The 24,825-nt window shown below is 39.9% G+C and overlaps 2 protein-coding genes across 3 annotated transcripts in view; both read left to right on the top strand.

The window, feature by feature from the left end:
• kif5c (kinesin family member 5C) overlaps positions 1–13,977 on the top strand; it is a gene marked incomplete at its 5' end in the record, with an annotated part of 80,119 nt that extends 66,142 nt beyond the window's left edge. Inside the window, 11 exons of the mRNA XM_084085422.1 lie at positions 180–368; positions 965–1,082; positions 1,276–1,352; positions 2,165–2,274; positions 2,385–2,486; positions 3,427–3,487; positions 3,667–3,738; positions 5,829–5,933; positions 7,162–7,378; positions 9,313–9,526; positions 13,788–13,977. Coding sequence (XP_083941548.1) covers positions 180–368; positions 965–1,082; positions 1,276–1,352; positions 2,165–2,274; positions 2,385–2,486; positions 3,427–3,487; positions 3,667–3,738; positions 5,829–5,933; positions 7,162–7,378; positions 9,313–9,526; positions 13,788–13,791 — 1,269 coding nt within the window. The 3' untranslated portion in view covers positions 13,792–13,977. The remainder of the gene's footprint in view (positions 1–179; positions 369–964; positions 1,083–1,275; positions 1,353–2,164; positions 2,275–2,384; positions 2,487–3,426; positions 3,488–3,666; positions 3,739–5,828; positions 5,934–7,161; positions 7,379–9,312; positions 9,527–13,787) is intronic.
• Positions 13,978–18,846: 4,869 nt separating this feature from the next.
• Positions 18,847–24,825, top strand: part of lypd6b (LY6/PLAUR domain containing 6B) — a 46,271-nt gene continuing 40,292 nt past the window's right edge. Inside the window, exon 1 of one of the 2 annotated variants that reach the window (XM_084083763.1) lies at positions 18,847–18,933. The gene's annotated coding sequence lies outside the window, so the exon portion shown is untranslated. The remainder of the gene's footprint in view (positions 18,934–24,825) is intronic. The other variant, XM_084083764.1, reaches the window with a different exon arrangement.

A 24,825-nucleotide genomic window follows, 5' to 3' on the forward strand; every position in this document is an offset into this window, starting at 1 on the left:
GAGGTGTATGCCTGATGGCAACGAAATGTTGAAATGGAGTTACAAATGGATTAACATTGAGGATTTTACATTACACGCACACACGTGTGTGTGTGTGTGTGCGTGTGTGTGTGTGTGTGTGTGTGTGTGTGTGTGTGTGTATGCGCGTGTGTGTGTGTGTGTGCATGGCGGTCCCTCAGATGGCGGAGAGCAGCAGTGTGATGGAGGAGGAGTTCACCATGGCTCGTCTCTACATCAGCAAGATGAAGTCAGAGGTCAAGTCTCTGGTGACCCGCAGCAAGCAGCTGGAGAGCACGCTGCAGGAGACCAGCCGCAAGATGCAGGCCAACGACAAGGAGCTGTCCTCCTGCCAGCTCCTCATCTCCCAGGTAAGAGTGAGCCGAAGGGACCCCCAGTTTGATATGCCTAAGGCAGTGGTTCTCAAACTTTTTCATGTCAAGGACCCCCAAATCGACACTTATTAGCCCGCGGACCATCCATTTGGAAAGATAAGCCAGGGACCCCCATAAGAGAAGATTTTCACGGCAGTGATTCTCAACCATTTTAATCTCAAGGACCCCCAGTTTGACATGCATTAGGGCTACGGACCCCCATTTAATGTCATTTATATCTCTGGGACCCCAATTCACATTGTAAAATCAATGTTAATTTAACTCTGAGAGTGTACAAATGGAACCAAATGGACCCGTTAGGGTCCATTTGGTTCCATTTGTACACTCTCAGAGTTACCGACCCATAAGGGTCCATTTGGTTCCTGTCCACCATTTAGCTGGGGACCCCCTGGAACCCCCTCAGGTACCCCTGGGGGTCCCCGGACCCCACTCTGAGAACCAATGGCCTGAGGGAACAGTGCCCATTTACCTGTCTAACTACTTCAAAAAAGTGATAAGCGCCCATTGACAAAATAAACGTTGTTAACCCCCTCCTGCCTAATTGTTTGATCGTTTCATTGTGTGATCCGCAGCACCAGGCAAAGATCAAGTCCCTGACGGACTACATGCAGAACATTGAGCAGAAGAAGAGACAGCTGGAGGAGAGCCACGATGCTCTGATGGAGGAGATGGCCAAACTAAAGGCTCAGGGTCAGTGAAGGATTCCCTTTGTTTTGTGGAAATGATTTATGTTTTGTTGATGAATTGAATTGAAGTCCCCACGGCTTTTTTTGTGTTATCCTTTTAGCCTTAATGTCTGACTGTACTACGTGCTGTTTGTTTACATTTCGGACCTAATAAAGTATTCAATGAATCGATCAATCTTTCTTCTCTGCGTCGTCAGGTAAGATGCAGGAGGTGTCAGTGATGGACAAGGAGAAGGAGACCATGATCAGACTGCAGGACGCCGTGGAGATGAAGGTACAGCTCTTTCATCAGTTTGATCTACTGTATATTATAGATGTTATATTACATCTGAGGACAGGTGTTGAAAATGATCAATTGTGTTATAACACAAAAAGTTATTTGTTTCCTACCTTTACCCTCTCTCTCTCACTCACTTTCTCTTTCCAGCCCTAACCCTTTTAAAAAATATTTTTAAAAAAAAATGTATATATTTGTTTAAATGTAGGAAATGGGAAAGGGGCAGTGTTGGAAAAAGTAGTCAAATGTTTTAATTAAGTAAACTATCAATACTGCAATGCAGAACTACTCTGTTACGAGTGAAAGTCCGGTAGTCAAAATTTACCTGAGTAAAAGTGCAAAAGTATTGGCATCAAAATGTACTTAAAGTAACCAAAAGTAAAAGTACTCATTGTGCAGAATGTCCCTTTTCACAAGTTTTCAAATGTGTAAAAATCTTTCGAAAAATAGCCGATCTACAAGCTCACAATGCGTCGCATCGCGACGCATTGTGAGCTTGTAGATCGGCTATTTTCAAATGGCCGAAATGTATATAGGGCTGAGGTGGGTGATGTATGTTTTGTAATAATAATCAAAATCTACAAAGTAACTAAATTAGTAACTAAGGTTTTCAAGTAATTGTAGTGGAGTAAAAGTATAATATTTGCCTCTGAGATGTAGTGGAGCGGAAGTAAAAGTACTGTGTGTGCGTGTGTGTGCGTGTGTGTGCGTGTGTGCGTGCGTGTGTGTGTGTGTGTGTGTGTGTGTGTGTGTGTGTGTGTGCGTGCGTGCGTGCGTGTGTGTGTGTGTGTGTGCGTGCCTGCCTGTAGAAGACCCTGGAGGAGCAGATGGAGAACCACAGAGAGGTGCACCAAAGACACCTGTCCCGCCTCAGAGACGAGATCGAGCAGAAGCAGAGGCTCTCGGACGAACTCAAAGAGTGAGCATGATGAACTGACATGATGATGTGTGTGACACAACGTGAACATGACTGAACCATACATGACCTTAACGTGTCTCTGTGTCTCTGTCTGTGTGTGTGTGTGTCAGTCTGAACCAGGCTCTCCAGCTGGAGCAGAGCAGCCTGCGGTCAGACTATGACAAGCTGAAGGCTGAGGAACGGGAGAAAGACCTGAAACTGCAGAGACTGGTGTAAGCACTTTGCCCTAGCCTTGACGACCATGCAATCTTAAAGGGATAATTCACCCTCAAAATGACCTTTTCTATCGACTAGTCAACCCATGGAGATTTGAATTTGTGGATATTTCTTTGTTCTGAAGGTGCACTGATGTTGCAATATACGCCGCACATTATGCAGCCATACACAACCACACAGACGCCGAAACGGCGGGGGACCACCACTGGTCCCCGGGCCCACAGGTTGAGCATCACTGGTTTAGCCCATTAAAGGACGACTTCACCCATTTTCAACCTATCTTCATATAATAGGTCCTCACTAATGCTCATGATAAAATGATACCATTTTTTTCCGACTTGGTCTGTGTCTCATAGGAAGGCTGTGGACAGTCCAGAAACCCGTCTACCAGTGACATCATCGTTAGGCAGGATTTCTTTCCCCAAAAAGATTACAATTTTTTGATTCAGATTTTTATTAAGGCGAGAACAGTGGGATCTATTATTGCATTGCAACTTTCCAGGAATACAAAGCCTGCAGTTTCTATTAGCTTGGATTCCCCATCGATGATGTCACTGGTAGACGGGTTTCTGAACTGTCTACAGCCCTCCTCTGACACTCAGACTGATTAGAAAAAAATTGTACCATTATATCATGAGCATTAGTGAGGACCTGAAGATAGGTTGAAAATGGGTGAAGTCGTCCTTTAAGACCGGGAAATAATCTGTGTCATTTTTAGATGTCTTTGGCTATTCAAAAATAGCAGATCTACAAGCTCATAGCGCGGCACCGAGTGCCGCGCAACGATCTTGTATATCTGCTATTTTTGAATAGCCCAAAGAAATCTAAAAAGGACACAGACGTCTTAATGGTTTAAACTAAAGGTACAAGCAGTGAATATTTTGTTATATGTTATTAGCTAACCTAAAGTGTCCTCTCTGTCTCCTGACCTACCAGGTTCATGAACGACAAACGAGATCAGGCCAAGGAGGACCTGAAAGGTTTGGAGGAGACTGTGGTACGTTTTTATTTTATTTTAACAATACAATTACTAGTTGTATTATTAACAGCTCTACACACTGTGTCAGCTCTCTCTGCATTTGATCATTATATTAATAACAATACATTTATAAAGTTTTATTATTAACAGACATTTTATAGTAGTTAGTTTTACAAACGAACTGTTGACTTTTACAGGCTAAGGAGCTCCAGACCTTACTGAACCTCCGCAAGGACTTCATCCAAGATCTGCATCTGCGGGTGAAGAATGTAAGTACACTTTACTGTACACAATCACATTGTACATCTGCTTACATTACTTTTTATTTTCCTTGACTTTTTCATGTCAAGGACCCCACATTGTATTGTATTTGACCACATTCTTCAAATGTTTTCAATCATCTGCTTTATAAAAATACTGTATATAGGCTTAAAGTGGTTAAACTCATTTTGATGCTGTATTATCTACTTTAGCTGGGAACCCCCTCAAGGACCCCTGGGGGTCCCCAGACACCACTTTGAGAACCACTGACATGGGCTGCCTAAAGAGAATTTTTGTTGCAAACATCTATTTTATTACTTTTTATAACTTTTCTACACAATGGGACTTGACCTACTTTAAGCAAAGGATGGCTCATTCTGTTTAGTAGTGTCAATAGAATTTGCAATAGAATTCATGAGTCATTCTGTCGATTTGTTACATTTATTATGAATGAGTTTCTAGAGTAACTTTATTTCTCTACCCTCGCCAGCTCTGACTTATCTACTGTATCTATCTATCTATTATCTACTGTATCTATCTATCTATTATCTACTGTATCTATCTATCTATTATCTACTGTATCTATCTATCTATTATCTACTGTATCTATCTATCTATTATCTACTGTATCTATCTATCTATTATCTACTGTATCTATCTATCTATTATCTACTGTATCTATCTATCTATTATCTACTGTATCTATCTATCTATTATCTACTGATCTATCTATCTATTATCTACTGTATCTATCTATCTATTATCTACTGTATCTATCTATCTATCTATTATCTACTGTATCTATCTATCTATTATCTACTGTATCTATCTATCTATTATCTACTGTATCTATCTATCTATCTATTATCTACTGTATCTATCTATCTATCTATTATCTACTGTATCTATCTATCTATTATCTACTGTATCTATCTATCTATTATCTACTGTATCTATCTATCTATTATCTACTGTATCTATCTATCTATTATCTACTGTATCTATCTATCTATTATCTACTGTATCTATCTATCTATTATCTACTGTATCTATCTATCTATTATCTACTGATCTATCTATCTATTATCTACTGTATCTATCTATCTATTATCTACTGTATCTATCTATCTATTATCTACTGTATCTATCTATCTATTATCTACTATATCTATCTATCTATTATCTACTGTATCTATCTATCTATTATCTACTGTATCTATCTATCTATTATCTACTGTATCTATCTATCTATTATCTACTGTATCTATCTATCTATTATCTACTGTATCTATCTATCTATTATCTACTGTATCTATCTATCTATTATCTACTGTATCTATCTATCTATTATCTACTGTATCTATCTATCTATTATCTACTGTATCTATCTATCTATTATCTACTGTATCTATCTATCTATTATCTACTGTATCTATCTATCTATTATCTACTGTATCTATCTATCTATCTATTATCTACTGTATCTATCTATCTATTATCTACTGTATCTATCTATCTATTATCTACTGTATCTATCTATCTATTATCTACTGTATCTATCTATCTATTATCTACTGTATCTATCTATCTATTATCTACTGTACATGACAGGATCCATGTCTTTAGTCTCAAGTGGGTTTTGGGAGTGTTTACCAGTGATCTCCACATGAGGTCACTCTTGCACCATCTCATGGCTCCTTCTGTGGAAACGTAGATCGGCTATTTTCAAATAGCCTAGGTATACAATAGGGCTAAAGTGGTTAATGTATGTTTTATAATATAATAATTGATAATTGCAAAGTAACAAGTAACTAAAGACATCAAATAATTGTAGTGGTGTAAAAGTACAATATTTGCCTCTGAGATGTAGTGGAGTTGAAGTAAAAGTACTGAAAATTGGAAATACTCCAGTAAAGTAAAAATACCTCAAAATTGTACTTAAGTACAGCACTTGAGCACATGTACTTAGTTATTTTACACCATTGGTGTGTAGTGAACTCAGCCAACCTGTGCTGGTCTGTTTTCCCACAGTGCTTTGCATGTGTTTACTGATGTGCATGTACCATTATGGTTCATATCCTCACCTTTGACCTTTCAGAGTGCAGAGAATGACAGTGACGAGGCTGGAGGAAGTCAGGCCCAGAAACAGAGGATCATCTTCTTGGAAAACAACTTGGAGCAACTTACCAAGGTTCACAAGCAGGTCAGTTAGGACGCGCACGCACACACACACAGCCCTTTTATGAATGTCATTTAAAAATATATACATTTTGCCATTTTTAGCCGTAAGCCTAAAGCCGAAAAATAGCAGATCTACTGTACAAGCCCTCTATTGTGAGCTTATAGATCGGCTATTTTTCGGTGCATGACACTGGCGCGCAACTAAGAATAAATCATGTTTAACTCTCATTCCAATCCCTAAACCTAACCTCTAAATGTGTAATCCTAACCTGAATGTTTGTCTAATTGTAAACGTATCTCTAAAACATTTTTTTTAACTATATTAAACAACCATTTGTCTTGTGAGGACCAGGAAAACGGTCCTCACAATGTATATTTCTTCGAATTCTACTATACTTGGTCCTCGCAAGTAGTACCAGGCTACCTCGCAAGTATAGTAATACAAACGCACGCACGCACGCACGCACGCACGCACGCACGCACGCACGCACGCACGCACGCACGCACGCACGCACGCACGCACGCACGCACGCACGCACACACACACACACACACACACACACACACACACACACACACACACACACACACACACACACACACACACACACACACACACACACACACACACACCGTAGATATAGCACATTCAATGAGACAACCTAACCTGAGTATAGTTTACAATTACCACCTATGACTCGAGTAACAAGATATATATATTTTTCCTATGCAGTGCCTAATTGTTTAATAAAAACATTTTGCTGCTGTATGAGTGAGTGACAAATAAAACAACTCTTGAATCTTGATTAAAAGGACCAAAAGACCAGGGAGAAACGATTTGTTTTTGTTTTATAATATTGATTAGGGCTTAAGTGGTTTATTCATAATGTATTTTTGTCAGTGGTGTAAAGTAACCCATTGAGAGCTTGTAGATCTGCTATTTTCAAAAGATTTTTATACATTTGAAAACTTGTGAAATGGGACATTCTACATAATGAGTACTTTCTACTTTGGTACTTTAAGTACATTTTTACACCAATACTTTCATACTTTTTACTCAAGTAAATTCTGAATTTCTGACTTTTACTTATTAGTATTTCTACACTGCAGTATCGATACTTCTACTTGAGCAAAACATTGAAGTACTTTTTCCACCACAGATTTGTGTAAGTCTGGGTCCTGGGGGAGACACCAAAATGTCTCTTTTGTGTCTCAAAGCTAAAACGTTTGTGTAACGTCTCTGTTCTTAGCTGGTGCGGGACAACGCGGACCTGCGCTGTGAGCTGCCCAAGCTGGAGAAGCGCCTGCGGGCCACGGCGGAGCGGGTGAAGGCCCTGGAAGCCGCCCTGAGGGACGCCAAGGAGGGCGCCATGAGGGACCGCAAGCGCTACCAGCAGGAGGTGGACCGCATCAAGGAGGCCGTGCGCGCCAAGAACATCTCCAGGAGAGGACACTCCGCACAGATAGGTACTGTGTTGCAGTGGTTTTCAACCTTTTTCGCATCAAGGACCCCCAAATTGACAAATATTAGCCCAGGGACCCCCATTTGAAAAGATATGCCAGGGACTCAACCATTTAAATTTCTTGGGGGTCCCAATCTACACTGTATCATCATCAGTGTTCATTTAACTCTGAGAGTGTACAAATGGAACCAAATGGACCCGTTAGGGTCCATTTGGTTCCATTTGTACACTCTCAGCCGTTAGACATATAAGGGTCAATTTGGTTGCTAACTATTAATTTGGCTGGGGACCCCCTGGAACCCCCTCAAGGACCACTGGTGGTCCGCGGACCACCGGTTGAAAACCCCTGGTGTAAAGTAACACTTTGATCATACTACAGCGTCACAAAAGCATCAAAAATAAAGTACCTCTCCATTGTAATTAACTACTTAAATCCATGGTTGACTGTCTTCCAATGGGCCCTATACTAACTGAAATATCTTTGCTGTTATTTTCAGCTAATGTTACCCTCAGACTAGAGATGCTATAGGGTTTACAATTTACAATGTAGGCATTTAGCGGACGCTCTTAATCCAGAGTGATTTACCGTAAGTACCGTAACACAAGGTAATACATCAAATGCATAGAAATAGTAATCTAGGATCACAGCCCAGCAAGCACAGTCAGGACCCGGACCAATCAGTGACGTCTCGATTTGGGGCTAGATCAAGTCAAACCAAGACAAGTCAGATCTGGCCCAGAATATCACCTGATTTCAACCAAAATATTAATCCTGACCACAAAAACGTCACTTCCAGGACGTCATCTAAACACATTTCTCATCACCCAAAATTGCTGTCCAAATGTCCATATGATGTCCCCGGTGATGACGTCCTGTAAATGACGTAAAGATCATCCCCATATGGGCTGTGATCTGGCCTAGTCCTGAACGTCACCGGGGTGATGACCGGGCGTCATCATAACGTCATCATGACGTCATTGTGCTTGCTGGGAGGTAAACCAACAAACTATCATCAGTCGGTATAATATTAAAACAAAACAATAATCTGTACATTAAAACTATACACACTATAGGATGCCATGTCTACAAATGAACCTGACTAGTCTACATAACATGCTATCTGAATTACATTATACAACAGGTAGTTCCGACCAAGCAATCTGATTGGTTGAAATAGCTATCTAGTCTAATCACATTAATAACTCACTCCTCACTGCAGTCCGCACCTGATTAGACCATTACAGCTGTGCTGTGACGTCACGCTGTCCCATGGTAGGAAAACAAACAGACAGTAGCCTGACCCACCGCCGCCACCGGAGAACAAACAGCTATGCAAAATGGACTATGTTGTTAAGTACGAAGGTATCGCACGGCAAAAATAGCCGACCTACAAGTTCAGGCGACGCGTTGTCAGCTTGTACATCAGTTATTTTGGCCACGTGACACGGTCGTACGACGGAGCATATAGTCTACTGGAATCAGCTGTGTTGATGAGACGGTGCCTCAGAGCGCTGCTACAGGGACTATTTAATGTCTCAGTCAAATAAACTCTTGTCTTTACACGGAAACGGATAATAGCGAAACATTTTTATTATGAATTGCCCCACAATATGAATACATTTGGATGTGTTTTGTTGGTAACTGTTGTATAATCGCAATATTACACTCGAGGGTGTGCTTTACCTACATTATTGGCACTTCAGTGATGCTTGAGGAACTCGGCTCCGCCTCGTTCCTGACCGCATCACTGGCGTGCCAATAATGACGGTAAAGCACACCCTCGAGTGTAATATTGCTTAATTATAACCTTTGCATAAGCCTGCAAGGTCGTCAAGGCTACGGCAAGTGCTACGGGAAGGTGGAGTCTTCAAGGGATGCTAGAGTTATAATGTGTGATATGGAATGAGTAAAGATCTGTCTCCTGCTTGTTATTTTAGCCAAGCCCATCCGCGCCGGTCATCAGCACCAACATCAGCAGCACCCCTCCTCCTCCTCGTCCTCATCGATGGGACGTCCCATCCGGGGCGGCGGAGGAGCGTCCAGCCCCCGTCACCACCACTCCCCCCGCCACCCCCCCCAACCTGCACAGCAGACCCGCCCCCACCCTCAGCAGCCCCACCCCCAGCAGCCCCACCCCCAGCACCACAGCAAGTAGGTCCCAGCGCTGCACTAAACGCATGCAGTTGTTTTGTGTGTTGTTGCCTGTGAGTTACATTGAGATTACATCTTATTCAAATAGATGTTTTCTGTTAATAGGCTACTTAACATTTATTGAACTAATTAAAGGTAGGGTAAGTGATTTGCGTTGGTTAAAATATTTGTTAAATAGCTCTATATTCTGATAGTACTCATTGCTATAGAGTGTTTGTTCAGTATTAGGAGTCTCCTTGTCTCTCCAGCTCTTTATAAAACAGAAAATGCATTTTCGTTTCAGTTTCAGTTTCATTTCCAATTTTATCCAATCAGAACAGAGAACTCAATCAGGATACAGATTAAACAAGTGAAATTGGAAGTGATGACACTAAGAAATGAGCAGACAAAATTTGAACTGGAACACTAATTAATTTTTAATTAAGCTTAAAAATGGGTACTTTCTCCTGATTGGCTGAGATTTTGACACCTACCGAAAAATGTATTTTCTGTTTATTAAAGAGCTGGAGAGACGGGGAGACTCCTGTTACTGAACAAACACTCTATAGCAATGATTACTATCAGAATATAGTATTTTAACCTTTTAACAAAATACTTTTTGTTTTAACCAAAAAATATCACTTACCCTACCTTTAAGCTCTATATACTTTGTTTGTACGATGAATGGCTAAAATAGCAGATCTACAAGCTCACATTGCGTCGCATTGTGATGCATTCTGAGCTTGTAGATTATTATTTATTTTATACATTTTGAAAAAATTCCGCCCGCCTATGATATGCCCAAAATGTGGAAAACAAGAGTTAAAGTGCCGCTTTTGGCTTTCGTTTCCAGCCATCAGCGTCTCCTCAGAGTCTCAAGAGCAGTGGTTCTCAAGGACCCCCAAAGTAATATGTATTTTCAATTTTGGACGCAGACAACCACCCGAAAAGATTTTGTGCCAGGGACTATCCTGAATGAGATTTGTGTTGTTAAAATGTTTTGTACTTGTAGAAAGTGTGTTGTTTTCTACAAGTAGAAAGTGTGTTGTTTTCTACAAGTAGAAAGTGTGTTGTTTTCTACAAGTAGAAAGCTTGTTGTTTTCTACAAGTAGAAAGCGTGTTGTTTTCTACAAGTAGAGAGCTTATTGTTTTCTACAAGTAGAAAGCTTGTTGTTTTCTACAAGTAGAAAGTGTGTTGTTTTCTACAAGTAGAAAGTGTGTTGTTTTCTACAAGTAGAAAGCTTGTTGTTTTCTACAAGTAGAAAGCGTGTTTGTTTTCTACAAGTAGAAAGCTTGTTGTTTTCTACAAGTAGAAAGCTTGTTGTTTTCTACAAGTAGAAAGCTTGTTGTTTTCTACTAGTAGAAAGCGTGTTTGTTTTCTACAAGTAGAAAGCTTGTTGTTTTCTACAAGTAGAAAGCTTGTTGTTTTCTACAAGTAGAAAGTGTGTTGTTTTCTACAAGTAGAAAGCTTGTTGTTTTCTACAAGTAGAAAGTGTGTTGTTTTCTACAAGTAGAAAGCTTGTTGTTTTCTACAAGTAGAAAGTGTGTTGTTTTCTACAAGTAGAAAGCTTGTTGTTTTCTACAAGTAGAAAGCTTGTTGTTTTCTACAAGTAGAAAGCGTGTTTGTTTTCTACAAGTAGAAAGCTTGTTGTTTTCTACAAGTAGAAAGCTTGTTGTTTTCTACTAGTAGAAAGCGTGTTTGTTTTCTACAAGTAGAAAGCTTGTTGTTTTCTACAAGTAGAAAGCTTGTTGTTTTCTACAAGTAGAAAGTGTGTTGTTTTCTACAAGTAGAAAGCTTGTTGTTTTCTACAAGTAGAAAGTGTGTTGTTTTCTACAAGTAGAAAGCTTGTTGTTTTCTACAAGTAGAAAGTGTGTTGTTTTCTACAAGTAGAAAGCTTGTTGTTTTCTACAAGTAGAAAGCTTGTTGTTTTCTACAAGTAGAAAGCTTGTTGTTTTCTACAAGTAGAAAGCTTGTTGTTTTCTACAAGTAGAAAGCTTGTTGTTTTCTACAAGTAGAAAGTGTGTTGTTTTCTACAAGTAGAAAGCTTGTTGTTTTCTACAAGTAGAAAGCTTGTTGTTTTCTACAAGTAGAAAGCGTGTTTGTTTTCTACAAGTAGAAAGCTTGTTGTTTTCTACAAGTAGAAAGCTTGTTGTTTTCTACTAGTAGAAAGCGTGTTTGTTTTCTACAAGTAGAAAGCTTGTTGTTTTCTACAAGTAGAAAGCTTGTTGTTTTCTACAAGTAGAAAGTGTGTTGTTTTCTACAAGTAGAAAGCTTGTTGTTTTCTACAAGTAGAAAGTGTGTTGTTTTCTACAAGTAGAAAGCTTGTTGTTTTCTACAAGTAGAAAGTGTGTTGTTTTCTACAAGTAGAAAGCTTGTTGTTTTCTACAAGTAGAAAGCTTGTTGTTTTCTACAAGTAGAAAGCTTGTTGTTTTCTACAAGTAGAAAGCTTGTTGTTTTCTACAAGTAGAAAGCTTGTTGTTTTCTACAAGTAGAAAGTGTGTTTGTTTTCTACAAGTAGAAAGCTCCCAAGGCGTCACGATGCAATCCGTTGGGAGCTTGCACATTGGCTATTTTCAAATAGCCGACGTACAATAGGGTTAAAGTTATTAAACTGACTTTGGGGACCCCCTGGAACCCCTTCAAGGACCCTTGAGGGGGGAACCACTGCTCAAGAGAACTTTTTGTCCCCACAGTAGATTAAACACTGTAAAATAATCTTGCTGTCGAGTGCAGGGCCATTCTTCAGGACAGTGGGAACAGTGGGAGCCATGACAACCGGTCACGTTTTTTTTGCAAAGACATTGTGAAGGGATTTGTGAAAACGTTGTGACAAGTAGGATTCGGCCACCTAGAAACTCGGCCTGAATGTACGCTGTTTCTTCTTGAAGCTCTTTTCCCACAGTGCTCTGTTTTGAAGTCTTTGCAGAAGTTCCTGATTTCCTCTTTTAACCCATTAAGACCTGGAACGCATCTGTGTCATTTTTAGATTTGAGCTAAAAAAAGCGTTATTTTATACTTTAGGCTATTTAAAAATAGCAGATAGTGCCGCGCTACGAGCTTGTAGATCTGCTATTTTTGAAAAACTGTGAAAATGTGTGCAAATCTGTGAATATATTCTTTCTATATACTGTATATTCTTTTAAAGTGAACATTTTTAACTCAAATCTTTGCTACTGGGGGGTCCCTGGAACCAAATATTTTGAGATGGGGGGGTCTGTGGCCAAATACATATAATTTTGGGGGTCCTTGACAATTATGAAAAAGTTTGAGAACCACTGATATAGAAACATACGTTTTTTCAAAAAACTATTTTAGAAAACATTCGTAGAATACCCAGAAGCAAAGATTTGAGTTAAAAAATATTTGCAGATCTACAGGCTCATAACACGGCACGCGGTGCCGCACTATGAGCTTGTAAGTCTGCTATTTTTGAATAGCCAAAGAAATCCAAAGAAAGACACAGATGCGTTCCCGGTCTTAAAGGGTTAAGACAATGCATTGCGCTGAATGCTCAATTCAAAGGCAAATTGCATTTTAGAGCGCATGTCCGTTGGTTCAGTCTATTCCTCTTTGTCTGGCACTTTGAAAATGAATTAATCAGATTGAGCCTAATTGATGTTGGTTCACTCCACGTCCATTGGCCCCTTGTGAAGATTAATGTTCCCAGTCAGAGAATGCACATTAATTAATTTAGTTTTCAAAGAACTCCAGCATCTAATCGGTCCTTAGAAGACCCCAGACCCTGGGAATGGCCCAAGTGTGTGTGTGTGTGTGTGTGTGTGTGTGTGTGTGTGTGTGTGTGTGTGTGTGTGTGTGTGTGTGTGTGTGTGTGTGTGTGTGTGTGTGTGTGTGTGTGTGTGTGTGTGTGTGTGTGTACGCGTGCGTGTGTGCACGTGCACGTGTGTGCCATCAGCTAAGCAGCAGGACCCACATATCCATTCAGTTTTGAAAAAAAGAATCTGTGTACCCAAAATACAATCTCTGTGGGTCTTAATGAAAGCATCTGGCCCTTATTCATGTTAATATTAATTAACTTCAGATGCCTTCCATCCGTAGGTGCGTTCTGTTCTATCACCCTCTTTTTTCAAAAGATGGTGGTAAATTTTTCAGTCTCTACCACAAGGTGGCAGCACATGCCTGTATATGTGTTAGTGCTTGCTGGTAAATGCATAGATTGAAATTGCATGTCTTATGATTTCATACCGATAACTGGTATCATTAAACCAAAATGACTGAAATCCTAACTGATCACTCTGCCTTCCTCGTGACTTATTTTTACAGGTAAAGGACAGAAGCTGGACTCTTCTCCTGTGTATTATTGGACCTCTTCTTCAACAATAGACAATACTGGACATTCCTTTCTCTTTGGGTTTCTAGGACGTCACCATTCTGCCTTTACTGAGACCACAGTACTCCTCATTTACAAAAAACATTCCGTATCCTTATTATATGGCCGAGAAGTGCTTTCCTCTTTCGCCTCTGTCTACGTGTATGTATGTATGTATGTACGTATGTATGTATGTATGTATGTATGTATGTATGTATGTATGTATGTATGTATGTATGTATGTATGTATGTATGTATGTATGTACAGTAGGCTATGGGCCCAACTCTATCTGTCTTTCTCTTTCTGTCTAACTGCCTGCCAACTCTATCTGTCTTAAAGCGGCACTATGTAACTTTTTTTAATGAATAAAATGCAATTTTGACCAATCTGTATGGTAGAGTATGTTAATACAATATAACTTATATAATTAGGGAGGTTGTATTGTGTCTCCCTGCTCTTCTATGGAGACAGTTAGATCGTGTCAAAGGTCAATTCAGTTTTTTTCAATTCAAATTCAAAAGAGCTTTATTGGCATGAGAAAACATACGTTTACAAAAGCAAGTGTCACAATAAAGGTCATGTCTCACCTAGACATGCAGGATCGGACACGAATTATGACCTGATGGTCAAGATTCAATTTATCCCCTGAGCAAGCAGGCAGGCTCTATTAGCTCAATGGTAAAAAAAAAAAGTCAGCACTTGCGTAGGAAACCCGGGTTCAAATCCGCGGGGTAGAAGAGGAAAGTTACATAGTGGTGCTTTAACTACCTGCCAACTCTACCTGTCTTTCTCTCTCTAGGTCTAACTACCTGCCAGAAGCATTAATGCTACTGATGCTTGCATCTCTCTCTGTCTGTATACAGTGCTCGCCAATGACAATGTTATAATGAGTGTTGAGTAAATAAGGTTAATAAGGAAATCTAGTTGAGCTATATCTTTGTTTACAGGATTACTGAGATAATGTAAAAAACTATGAAATAATGCTTGCAAGACTTTAAGGTTTAGCACTGAGGCCCAACCCACTCTGTTTTAATGAATGTTAAAATGTTTTTATACTGTTTTTTTTTTTTTGAGAAGCACTTTGTGTTGCACTAAGAGTTATCCTTTTCATGCGTTTTGCACAATATGTGCTAATATTGATTGTTTTTATATTGGTTTTTATATATTTTTAACACATTTTATTTATTGAACACAGTGTTTATATACTTTGTATTTATTTATTGACTTTTGTCTGTAATTTTGACCTTTATATTGTTTTTCTTGTTTTTGAGAAGCACTTTGCGTTGCACTGGGAGAGTTATCCTTTTCTTGTGTTTTGCACAACATGTGCTAATATTGATTGTTTTTATATTTCTATTATTTGTAATACATTTTATTTATTGAATGTAGTTTATATATTTTGTATTTATTTATTGACTTTTTGTCTTTAATTTTGGTACCTTTTTGACAATGTGCTGCCACTTTACTGAGGTAATTACAGGGACTACAGTAAAGCTCAATGTACAGTATATTTGTATGTGTACGTGTACCATCATCTCAAAGGAAACACGTTGGTAGGATGCAGTATCCACCATCTCATTGTAAAACTTTTGTAACCTGAAACAATCTTGATGTATCGAGGAAATGTACAGTCCATTATAGTTCTTAAACTGGGGTCCGGGGACCCCCAGGGGTCCTTGGGGGAGGGGGGTTCCAGGGGGTCCCCAGCAAAAACATAGCATCACTATCATTTTAACCACTTTAAGTATTTATATGCTGGCTATTCAAAAATAGCAGATATACAGGCTCGCAGCGCGTCACTTTGTGCCGCGCTGCGAGCTTGTATATCTGCTATTTTTGAAAATGTTTGAAAAATATCGAAAATGTTTGGAACATTTTGAATAATTTTGATTGTTTTTTTAAATATATATAAATCTTCTCTTCTGGGGGTCCCTGGCACAAAACATTTTCAGATCTGGGGTCCACGGTATATGTATTTCAATTTGGGGGGTCCTTGACGTGAAAAAGTTTGAGAACCACTGGTATAGTCGCTCTCAGAGCACATGAGTCCAAAGAGGGCATTTTGGTGCATTATTGTTGAACCACAACCTTGCATTGTCTGTAAATATGTGGTTTCCGTTGGTGGAGTGATGTGGTTGGTTGTTGTGTTGTGTCACAGCAGGGTCTTTGACAAAAAAAAAAAACATGAGGGTTGGTTGAGTAAGAAGGACGTGAACAATCAATCTGTTGAAATCCCCCAAAATGAGCAAGCAATCTCATGATCCGGCCCAAACATCATTTGCAGAATGCAGATGAGTCAACAATTGCCATACTCAAAAGCTCATGACTTTATGTTGGTAAAGGTGATACACTTGTGATCCAAAATAAACACTACATTAGGTTTTAGGTACACATGCACACACACGCACGCACGCACGCACGCACACACACACACACACACACACACACACACACACACACACACACACACACACACACACACACACACACACACACACACACACACACACACACACACACACACACACACACACACACACACACACACACAGACTCACACAAAATCAACAAAATGTGTATCTAGATTCAGTCTGGGCCTGGCCAAATGCATATAGGACTCATAATGAATAACAAAATGGCTACGTTATTGAGGAAAAGTAGTACAAAATATTCCCATTGCTGATGGACTTAGTTTGGCTGCTTTGAACAAGAATGTTAGCTGATGGCGCCGGGCACCATTCTTTCTGCCAAATGGATGGATGAATGAACTGGTATGTATTGTTCAGCCAGTCAGTACGTAATTTTGATGTTTGAACGATATCCATGACTATATCGGAGGGCTTTGATGCTGAATATGGGTGAAAGGTATTTCATGGGACTTGGAAGTAACAGTCAGCAACCCCCAAATAATATGCCATTGTATATAGATTTTACGATTTTAAACTATTGGGGTCTATTGTCACGATTGAGGATATTCACGTGGGGATATCTTGAAGATGACATAAATGGCTAATAAACTGATAGTGAAGCCGTGTTCGAGTTTGTGGAGAGATTGCTGACGTATCACTCATCGCAGTCAGTCAGTGCTAGAAGAATAGAAGAATTATAAATTTGAAGAACGTTACTGATTTCCCACGTGTAAGCACAGTTGTCCTGCTTGGTTCTCGACTGTCTGCTGTATCTGTGGCACAGTTTTATACGAGTAGTGCTTTCTTAAATTTAGTGTTTGACCTTGCACAACGATGAAATATAATATTTCATTGTTATTATGTGATGTCAGAAGTGTGTCACACAACATTTCATGCTTTTGGTGTGTGTGTGTGTGTGTGTGTGTGTGTGTGTGTGTGTGTGTGTGTGTGTGTGTGTGTGTGTGTGTGTGTGAGATGTGATGCACATTGAGAGATGACTCTGTTTGTCAGTGTACTGTCACCATGACGCTTGACATAAAATGAAAGTGAAACCTCTATGGCAGGGGTCTTCAACAGGGGGTCCGGGACCCGTAGGGGGTCCTCAGAGTTACTACAGGGGGGGCTACCAAATATTTATGTTAATGGATAAAAAAATGTTTTACATTAACCACTTGAACAAAACAAGTCTATGAAGCTATCTATGAAATCTATGAAAACGTTTAATCTGCAACACAATTTTATACAAATGATATAGTTGGGGGGTCCCTGCTTCATCTCTCTCAGCTAAGGGGTCCTTGGGCTGAAACACGTTGAAGACCCCTGATCTATGGCATAAATGTCCTTGTCTATTTCCTCTGTCTCTTCTCTCTCTGATGTCCAGATGTCATTTGCACATCAACCTGTTTCTATTTGCCTATGATGTGGTATATAGACCTGCTATGACTTCATTTGAATAAACTTTAAGACAAATTAAAATGGTGTGGTTTCTGAATTTTCCCCCAACAAATGATTAACATTAACAATGAACACAATTTTCACCTTTATTGCTTAATGAGGCATACAGCAGTGGCAGCCATTATGTGGTGCCACAGAAAAAAATAAAACATTATTTTCCCCCCCATAGAGATTTCCGAAAATATTGATATAAATTATTTTAAGCCTGGAGCTGGAACCAAGCCTGGTGAATCATGACCATAACCATAACACATTTGATTCTGTGTAAAACATAAAAGATACAAATTGTATTATATACTATATTTAATAGCCTAAACACCATTTTTTTTGGCGGTTTTCAAATCTTTTTTGACACAGAATCAAATGTTTCATGGTCATGATTCACCATGGTTGATTCCAAAAAATGAAAATATCGAATTATAACAAGTATGGGGGTCCCTGGCACAACATTTCAGATGGGGGTCCCTGGCACAACATTTCAGATGGAGGTCCGCAGCCAAATATATAATAATTTGGGGGTCCTTGACATGAAAAAGTTGAGTCCTGAATAGCCATGGATCCAAGACGGTCATAACCGTCATGGATGAACTTCAAAATAGTGTTTGCACTTTCTCCCTTTTTGGCCTGTACATCTACATAAACGTTCCGATTTCAAATATAAAGTGCTGACCTCATGGCCACAAATGTTAAAAGTATGTTTGGGCCCTCAAAAGTACTCGTATCTTCCGTATTGTTCAATAAAAAGCATTTCAATCCTATCGGTGGCCATTTTTTTCAGAGAGTTATAATGTATCAGAGTGCAATACACCTCCCAACCGATAGGGTCACGTGGTGAAAGCACGAGAAAATGGCCACCAATCGGATTTAAATGTTTTTTTATTGAACAATACGGAAGATACGGGTACTTCTGATGGCCCGTACATCATTGTAACATCCGTGGCCATGGGTTCAGCACTTCATATTTGAAATTTGAACGTATATGCAGATATACGGACCAAAAAGAGAGAGAGTGCAAACACTATGTTGAAGTTCATCCATGACTGTCAGTCGTGTATCAGGGCCAAGACGTACAATAGTAAATTCACCTTGACCTCCAGGCTCCGCCTCTCTCTCTCTCTCCCCGGCTGCTCCTCTTCTCTCTGCCCGCCTGTCAGATCACTTCCACCGGGGAGAGGGCAGCGGAACGACCGGTCTTCAGTGTCTGGAGGGAGACTAACCACTGACCCAGTCTGAGAGGTAACTAAGCCTTTTAATCCATTACAAAAGGGGGGTTTCAACTGAAACGTGGATTTAGAAGTTACTTTAACAGTGAGCCACCAGCCACCACAAAACAAGGATTCCCATTCTAGCAGGAGGTCTATTATTATTATCTTGGTTGGTTGGTTGTAAAGTTCTGGTTTTTAATGCGTCTCAAAAGATTCGGATGATTGATACGTTTTTAACTTCTTGGCTTTCTGCAAGACAAACGGCTATTGTGTGATCCAGTGATCCAGAGGGAGCAAAACGGTCGCTGAATCGATTATCCAGTACAAACAAACAACAATGAAATGGTATTATTTGTTAGGGATAGATAGGTTAGCCAACATGCTTGTTAAGCAGAATCATTGTCCTGTGTGTTGACACCCTGCTGTCCCTTAATGTTGTACAACCATGACAGTTGACTCTATAGTATAACAGGAGATGCACTGCATCAGCAAACCTACAATCAGTGGTGGAAAGTGACTAAGTACATGTACTCAAGTACTGTACTTATAAGTACTTAAGTATTTTAAGGTATTTGTTTACTTGAGTATTTCCAATTTCCAATACTTTACCTCTACTCCACTTCATCTCAGAGGCAAATATTGTACTTTTATTCTACTACAATTATTTGAAAGCTTTAGTTACTAGTTACTAGATTTTGATTATTATTACAAAACATACATTAACCACTTGCAGTATTGATACTTTTACTTAAGTAAAACATTTCAGTACTTTTTCCACCACTGCCTACAATATCATAACCTCACCACACCAAGCTATAGCTTCTGTCACTTTCATTCTTTAACCACACGATATAGCCTACCACTTTGTTAGAGGGTGTTCTAATGGAAACTAAACTGTCCTGAACTAGCCTTGGATCAAGACTATCACAGATATCTAATGATACCAAAGCAAAAGTCAGACTGGATAAAATACATCTACGATAGTCTTGATTAGATCCAAGGCTAGTCCTGAACTGAACATTGTCAGCAAATAGCTTATAGCTTTATCTCTACAGTAGAGGATCATTTGACATGAATGGATCGTTTTCTCTAAGTTGAGATTTAAGGACTTCAAAGCTGTGAGTTCTTCTTTTCAGACATTCTCTGTTTACAACCACCTCCTGTGTGGGCCAGGGCTGTTGTACCCCCGTGTGTGTGTGTGTGTGTGTGTGTGTGTGTGTGTGTGTGTGTGTGCGCGCGCGCGCGCTTTTTGCAGAAGTTCACTTCATTCATGTAGACAGGTGGTCCTGTAATGGGGCGGCCATAGCTGGGTGGTTAGTGAGCACGCCTAGGGAACCAGAGGCCCTGGTTGCCCCAGGTTCGATTCCAGGCCATCCCAGCATATGCGTCGATGAAATGAAATTTGTCCCTGAGCAAGACTCTTAACCCCTAATTGCTCACAGGTTCTCATTGGAAACAAGACCACAAGGACTTTCATGAACGACCTGTTAAAAGGAATTAATTATCCTTATCCTTATCCTGTCCACAGCATGCTTCTACCCTCAGTATACCAACTGGACCCGGAACGAGTTAAAAACAGATCTTGACCTCCCTCTCATCATCGTTGCTGTCGGGCAGAAACCTCTTATCTCCATATTCTAACTGTTTGTGTTTTTTCGTGAATTAACGCCCTACTTGATCATACTACAACATCACACAAAGTAGCAGATCTACAAGCTCGAAACGTGGCGCGAAGCGACACGTTTCGAGCTTGTAGATCTGCTACTTTTGAATTTTAATCCTGAAAAGTAACAGTTTTGTACGTATGGAGGTTTCTACCCGACAGAGACGATATGGACTTGTTATGTTGTGTGTGTGGTATTTGTTTTATGATGCCCCCAGGGGACTTGTGAGGTGCAGTTGTGTATCTGGCAGTAAAACGTGGTTTGTTCAATGCTCCCCCTCCATTCACTAACGGTTACGTCATAAGCATAGCTTAGCAGTGGCTCAGGAAGTACAGCGGCCCGTCATGGAATCGGAAGGTTGCTGGTTCGATGCCCACCCTGCTCCTCATGGGTGCGTGTTGTCGAGTTGTCCTTAAGACACTGAACCCCTAACTCCGCGAATGGTTCCTTCCTCCGCCATGTTTGTGTGTGAAAATGTAACATGCATTGTAATAAACCGCTTTTGGAGAAGAGCGCTATAGGAATGAACCGGAGCCATTCAAGGAGAGTTACGTCATCTCCGTCCACTTCTTCGGGCCAGGTCTTCTACATAGCATTTTATTGGCAATTAGTGACAAAGCCCTAAACCGGAAGTTTACGGAATGCACTGGAGCCTATGGGCGTTTGTCACTATTTCCAGTTTACAGTTGACCGACGCTGTTTCTGCCCCCTCAGTGGCAGAACTCTCTAATATAAGGCTCTAGAATGCACCATTTAACATTTACCATCATATATCTAAACCAGAGTGGCTGTCAACCCACTGGTGTTTGTGCCTGGTGTTTCTCGCTGTATTTTGGTGTTTTCACTGCTTGTTTTGGTTGACACTGACAGGGACGTTTTTGGGTCAACCAAAACAAACAGTGAAAACAACATCAAAATACAGGTAAACCTACTCCAGTGGCTGATAATAACTGCTGGTAAAGGGCATAGCAGTGGCGGCCATTTTGTGGTGCCACCGATAGAAAGCCCATGCATTTGTCCCATAGAGATTTCCGAAGATATTTATAAAAATAATTTTAAGCCTGGAAAAACCAAGCCATCCAGGCTCCTGGTGAATCATGATTTGATTCTGTGTAAAAAAAAAAAACATATTTGAATATTTAATTATATTATATACTATATTTAATAAATACAAATTTATTTGCATTTTTCTAATATTTTTTGACACAGAATCAAATGGGTGAAGGGCTCCTTTTTGTGGTGGTTAAAAGGTGAGAAATGGTGGAGGAAATGTTCCTCCTTTTGATAACCAACCATGTCCTCACAAAGAGGACATGGTTGGTGCACAGTCTGCACACGACCGTCGTGTGTGCAGACTGTACACCAACCATGTCATTCATATGTCTCTCCACTCCACCCCTCTCATCAGAGGGCCTCATCCATCTTGCTCCTCTTCTCTCTGTCTCCATCAGTCATTTTCCAGGCCAGTGAAGAGAGAAAGCCAGGTCTCCTGTTCTTTTTTTCCTGTTTATTAGATCACTGTTTCCCAAACAGTGGGTCGAGACCCATTTATGGGTCGCGGACCAATTTTTATGGGTCAAGAATAAATGTAATTTCTTTTTCGTTTCCTTCATTAAAAAAAATGTATTAATGCAAAAGATTTAAAAAAGGTTTAAACAAAAAAAATATCACAACTTTAAAGCCTCAGTCACCTGGTTGGCAGTATGTAGAACAGGTGGAACAATTTATTATTTTATTATTATTATTAAAACATCATCATTTTACAAATGTTATGCTAATGTTGTAAGGTTTGAGAGAGCAAGTTCGAGTTGGCGTTTTTGGTTACTATACTTACTATATGTATACTATACTTTGTTTTTTAAACGATTGATGATGGTCATCTGACTGACCAGAAATCCATCCTGCGACTCAGACAAGCATCACAACAGCTTTATCTCGCTATCTCAAAATCAACCAAAGAATCTGAACTAGTAAACAGTAAACGCCACATGAGACAGTGAAGTGTGAATAGGCCTGTTGACATACAGTACAGTCAAGAACATATGACCTGAATCATCAGCTGCACCACGGCACAGATAAGAAGAAGAACATTTCAAAACTCTCCTGCTTTCCTGGCACAACTCTGCTGTAATGTCACACGTTACAGTTGTTTGGTGTTTGATTTAATTTATTGTGCACCGGTCCTGGCAGTGAGACATAACAAGCAGTGTGTGTTTACAGTGGAGGAGGAGAGAGAGGCTTAAAGATGTGAGGGCGAGCGGCCGCTGGGAGAGAGCCATGGACTAATCACGCTAGATTACTTCCAGATAACCGCAGGCGCATTATTATTTTACGACGAGAAACACATTCTACTTTAAATTGCTTTATTCCTTCCCTTGTTCTCTGTGATTATTCTTTTCTTATACAGTATGTATGTATTTGCTTGCAGCCTTTGATGTTCTTTCTTTACCTACACTTTGGAGATTAATGTGCCTGCGCCTTGAGCTAATATACGATAAATAAATAAGATTACTTATCGTCAGTGGTGGAAAGTAACTAAGTACATGTATTTTTACTTCACTGGAATATTTCCAATTTTCAGCACTATTATACTTTTACTCCACTACAATTATTTGAAAACTTTAGTTACTAGTTACTTTTGTCATTATCATTAAACATACATTAACCACTTCAGCCCTATATACATTTTGCCAATTTGAAAATAGCTGATCTACAAGCTCACAATGCGTCACGATAGATCTGCTATTTTCAAAAGAATTGAAAACTTGTGAAATGGGACATTCTGCACAATGAGTACTTTCTGCTTTTGGTACTTCAAGTACATTTTGATTCCAATACTTTTGTACTTTTACTCAAGTACATTTTTAATTCCGGACATTCACTTGTAGCAGAGTATTTCTACATTGCAGTATTGATACTTTTACTTAAGTAAAACGTGTGAGTATACTTTTTCCACCACTGGCACTGACAGTATGTACTGTATGTTGTTTCTTTACCGACACTTTGGAGATTAATTTGCAATGCGCCTTGAGCTAATATACGATAAATAAATAAGATTACTTATCGTTATTCTCTAGAATGGATTATCAGCTCTGAACTTGTGGAGTGATAGTGTGATTGCCTAAGGTATTGGTTCTCAAAGTGGGGTCCGGGGACCCCCAGTGGTCCTTGAGGGAGTTCCAGGGGGTCCCCAGCTAAATGATGGATAGGAACCAAATGGACCCTTATGGGTCTGTAACTCTGAGAGTGTACAAATGGAACCAAATGGACCCTAACGGGTCCATTTGGTTCCATTTGTACACTCTCACAGTTAAATTAACATTGTTTTTACAATATAAATTGGGGTCCCAGAGATAGAAATGCCATTAAATGGGGGTCCATAGCCTTAATGCATGTCAAACTGGGGGTCCTTGAAATTAAAATGGTTGAGAATCACTGCTAGAGCCGTAAAAATCTTCTCTTATGGGGGTCCCTGGCATATCTTTTCAAATGGGGGTCCGCGGGATAATAAGTGTCAATTTGGGGGTCCTTCACATGAAAAGGTTTGAGAACCACTGGCCTAAGGTAGCTCTACTGCTTGTGATCCGGTGGTTGCTGAGCTGCATTTCGTCTCTGTCGGGGGGGGGGGGTGGGGAGAAAGATTTGTTAAATGAGTTAACTGGTGAAAGCTGTTCGTTTGTGGGTTGTGGTCAGAGAGGTTTTGAAGTTGCTTTTGTTGGCCGTCCAGGTCTCCTCATCAAGGCAGTGAGCCTGAGCGCCGTACAGGGCAGTGACCCAGGACTCTGAGTGGTCACACACTACCAATTAACTTTTTATCACTGCCAAAAAAAAAAGGGGGGCGTTGTTCCTACTGGTCTGCTTTGATTCAGGTCATGCCTTATGGACAGAGTGGGGGGGGGCTGCACTGCGGAGCGAGAGAGAGAGAAAGATAGATGGATGGATGAAAGAGTAAAGAAAGTCGGTATGCAGTGGGTGTAAAGTAGTTAAGTACATTTACTGAAGTACTGTACTTAAGTAAAAATGTTCCTTTACTGGAGTATTTCCAATTTTCAATACTTTTACTTCTACTCCGCTACATCTCAGGGGCAAATATTGTACTTTTACTCCACTGCAATTAAATGAAAACCTTAGTTACTTTGTAGATTTGGATTATTATTACAAAAAAAACACATTAACCACTTCAGCCCTATATACATTTCGGCCATTTGAAAATAGCAGATCTACAAGCTCCACCATTGTGAGCTTGTAGATCTGCTATT

This window comes from Gymnoscopelus microlampas (assembly GCF_963454915.1).
Source record: "Gymnoscopelus microlampas genome assembly, chromosome: 17".
In the NCBI taxonomy this organism is placed as follows: Eukaryota; Metazoa; Chordata; class Actinopteri; order Myctophiformes; family Myctophidae; genus Gymnoscopelus; species Gymnoscopelus microlampas.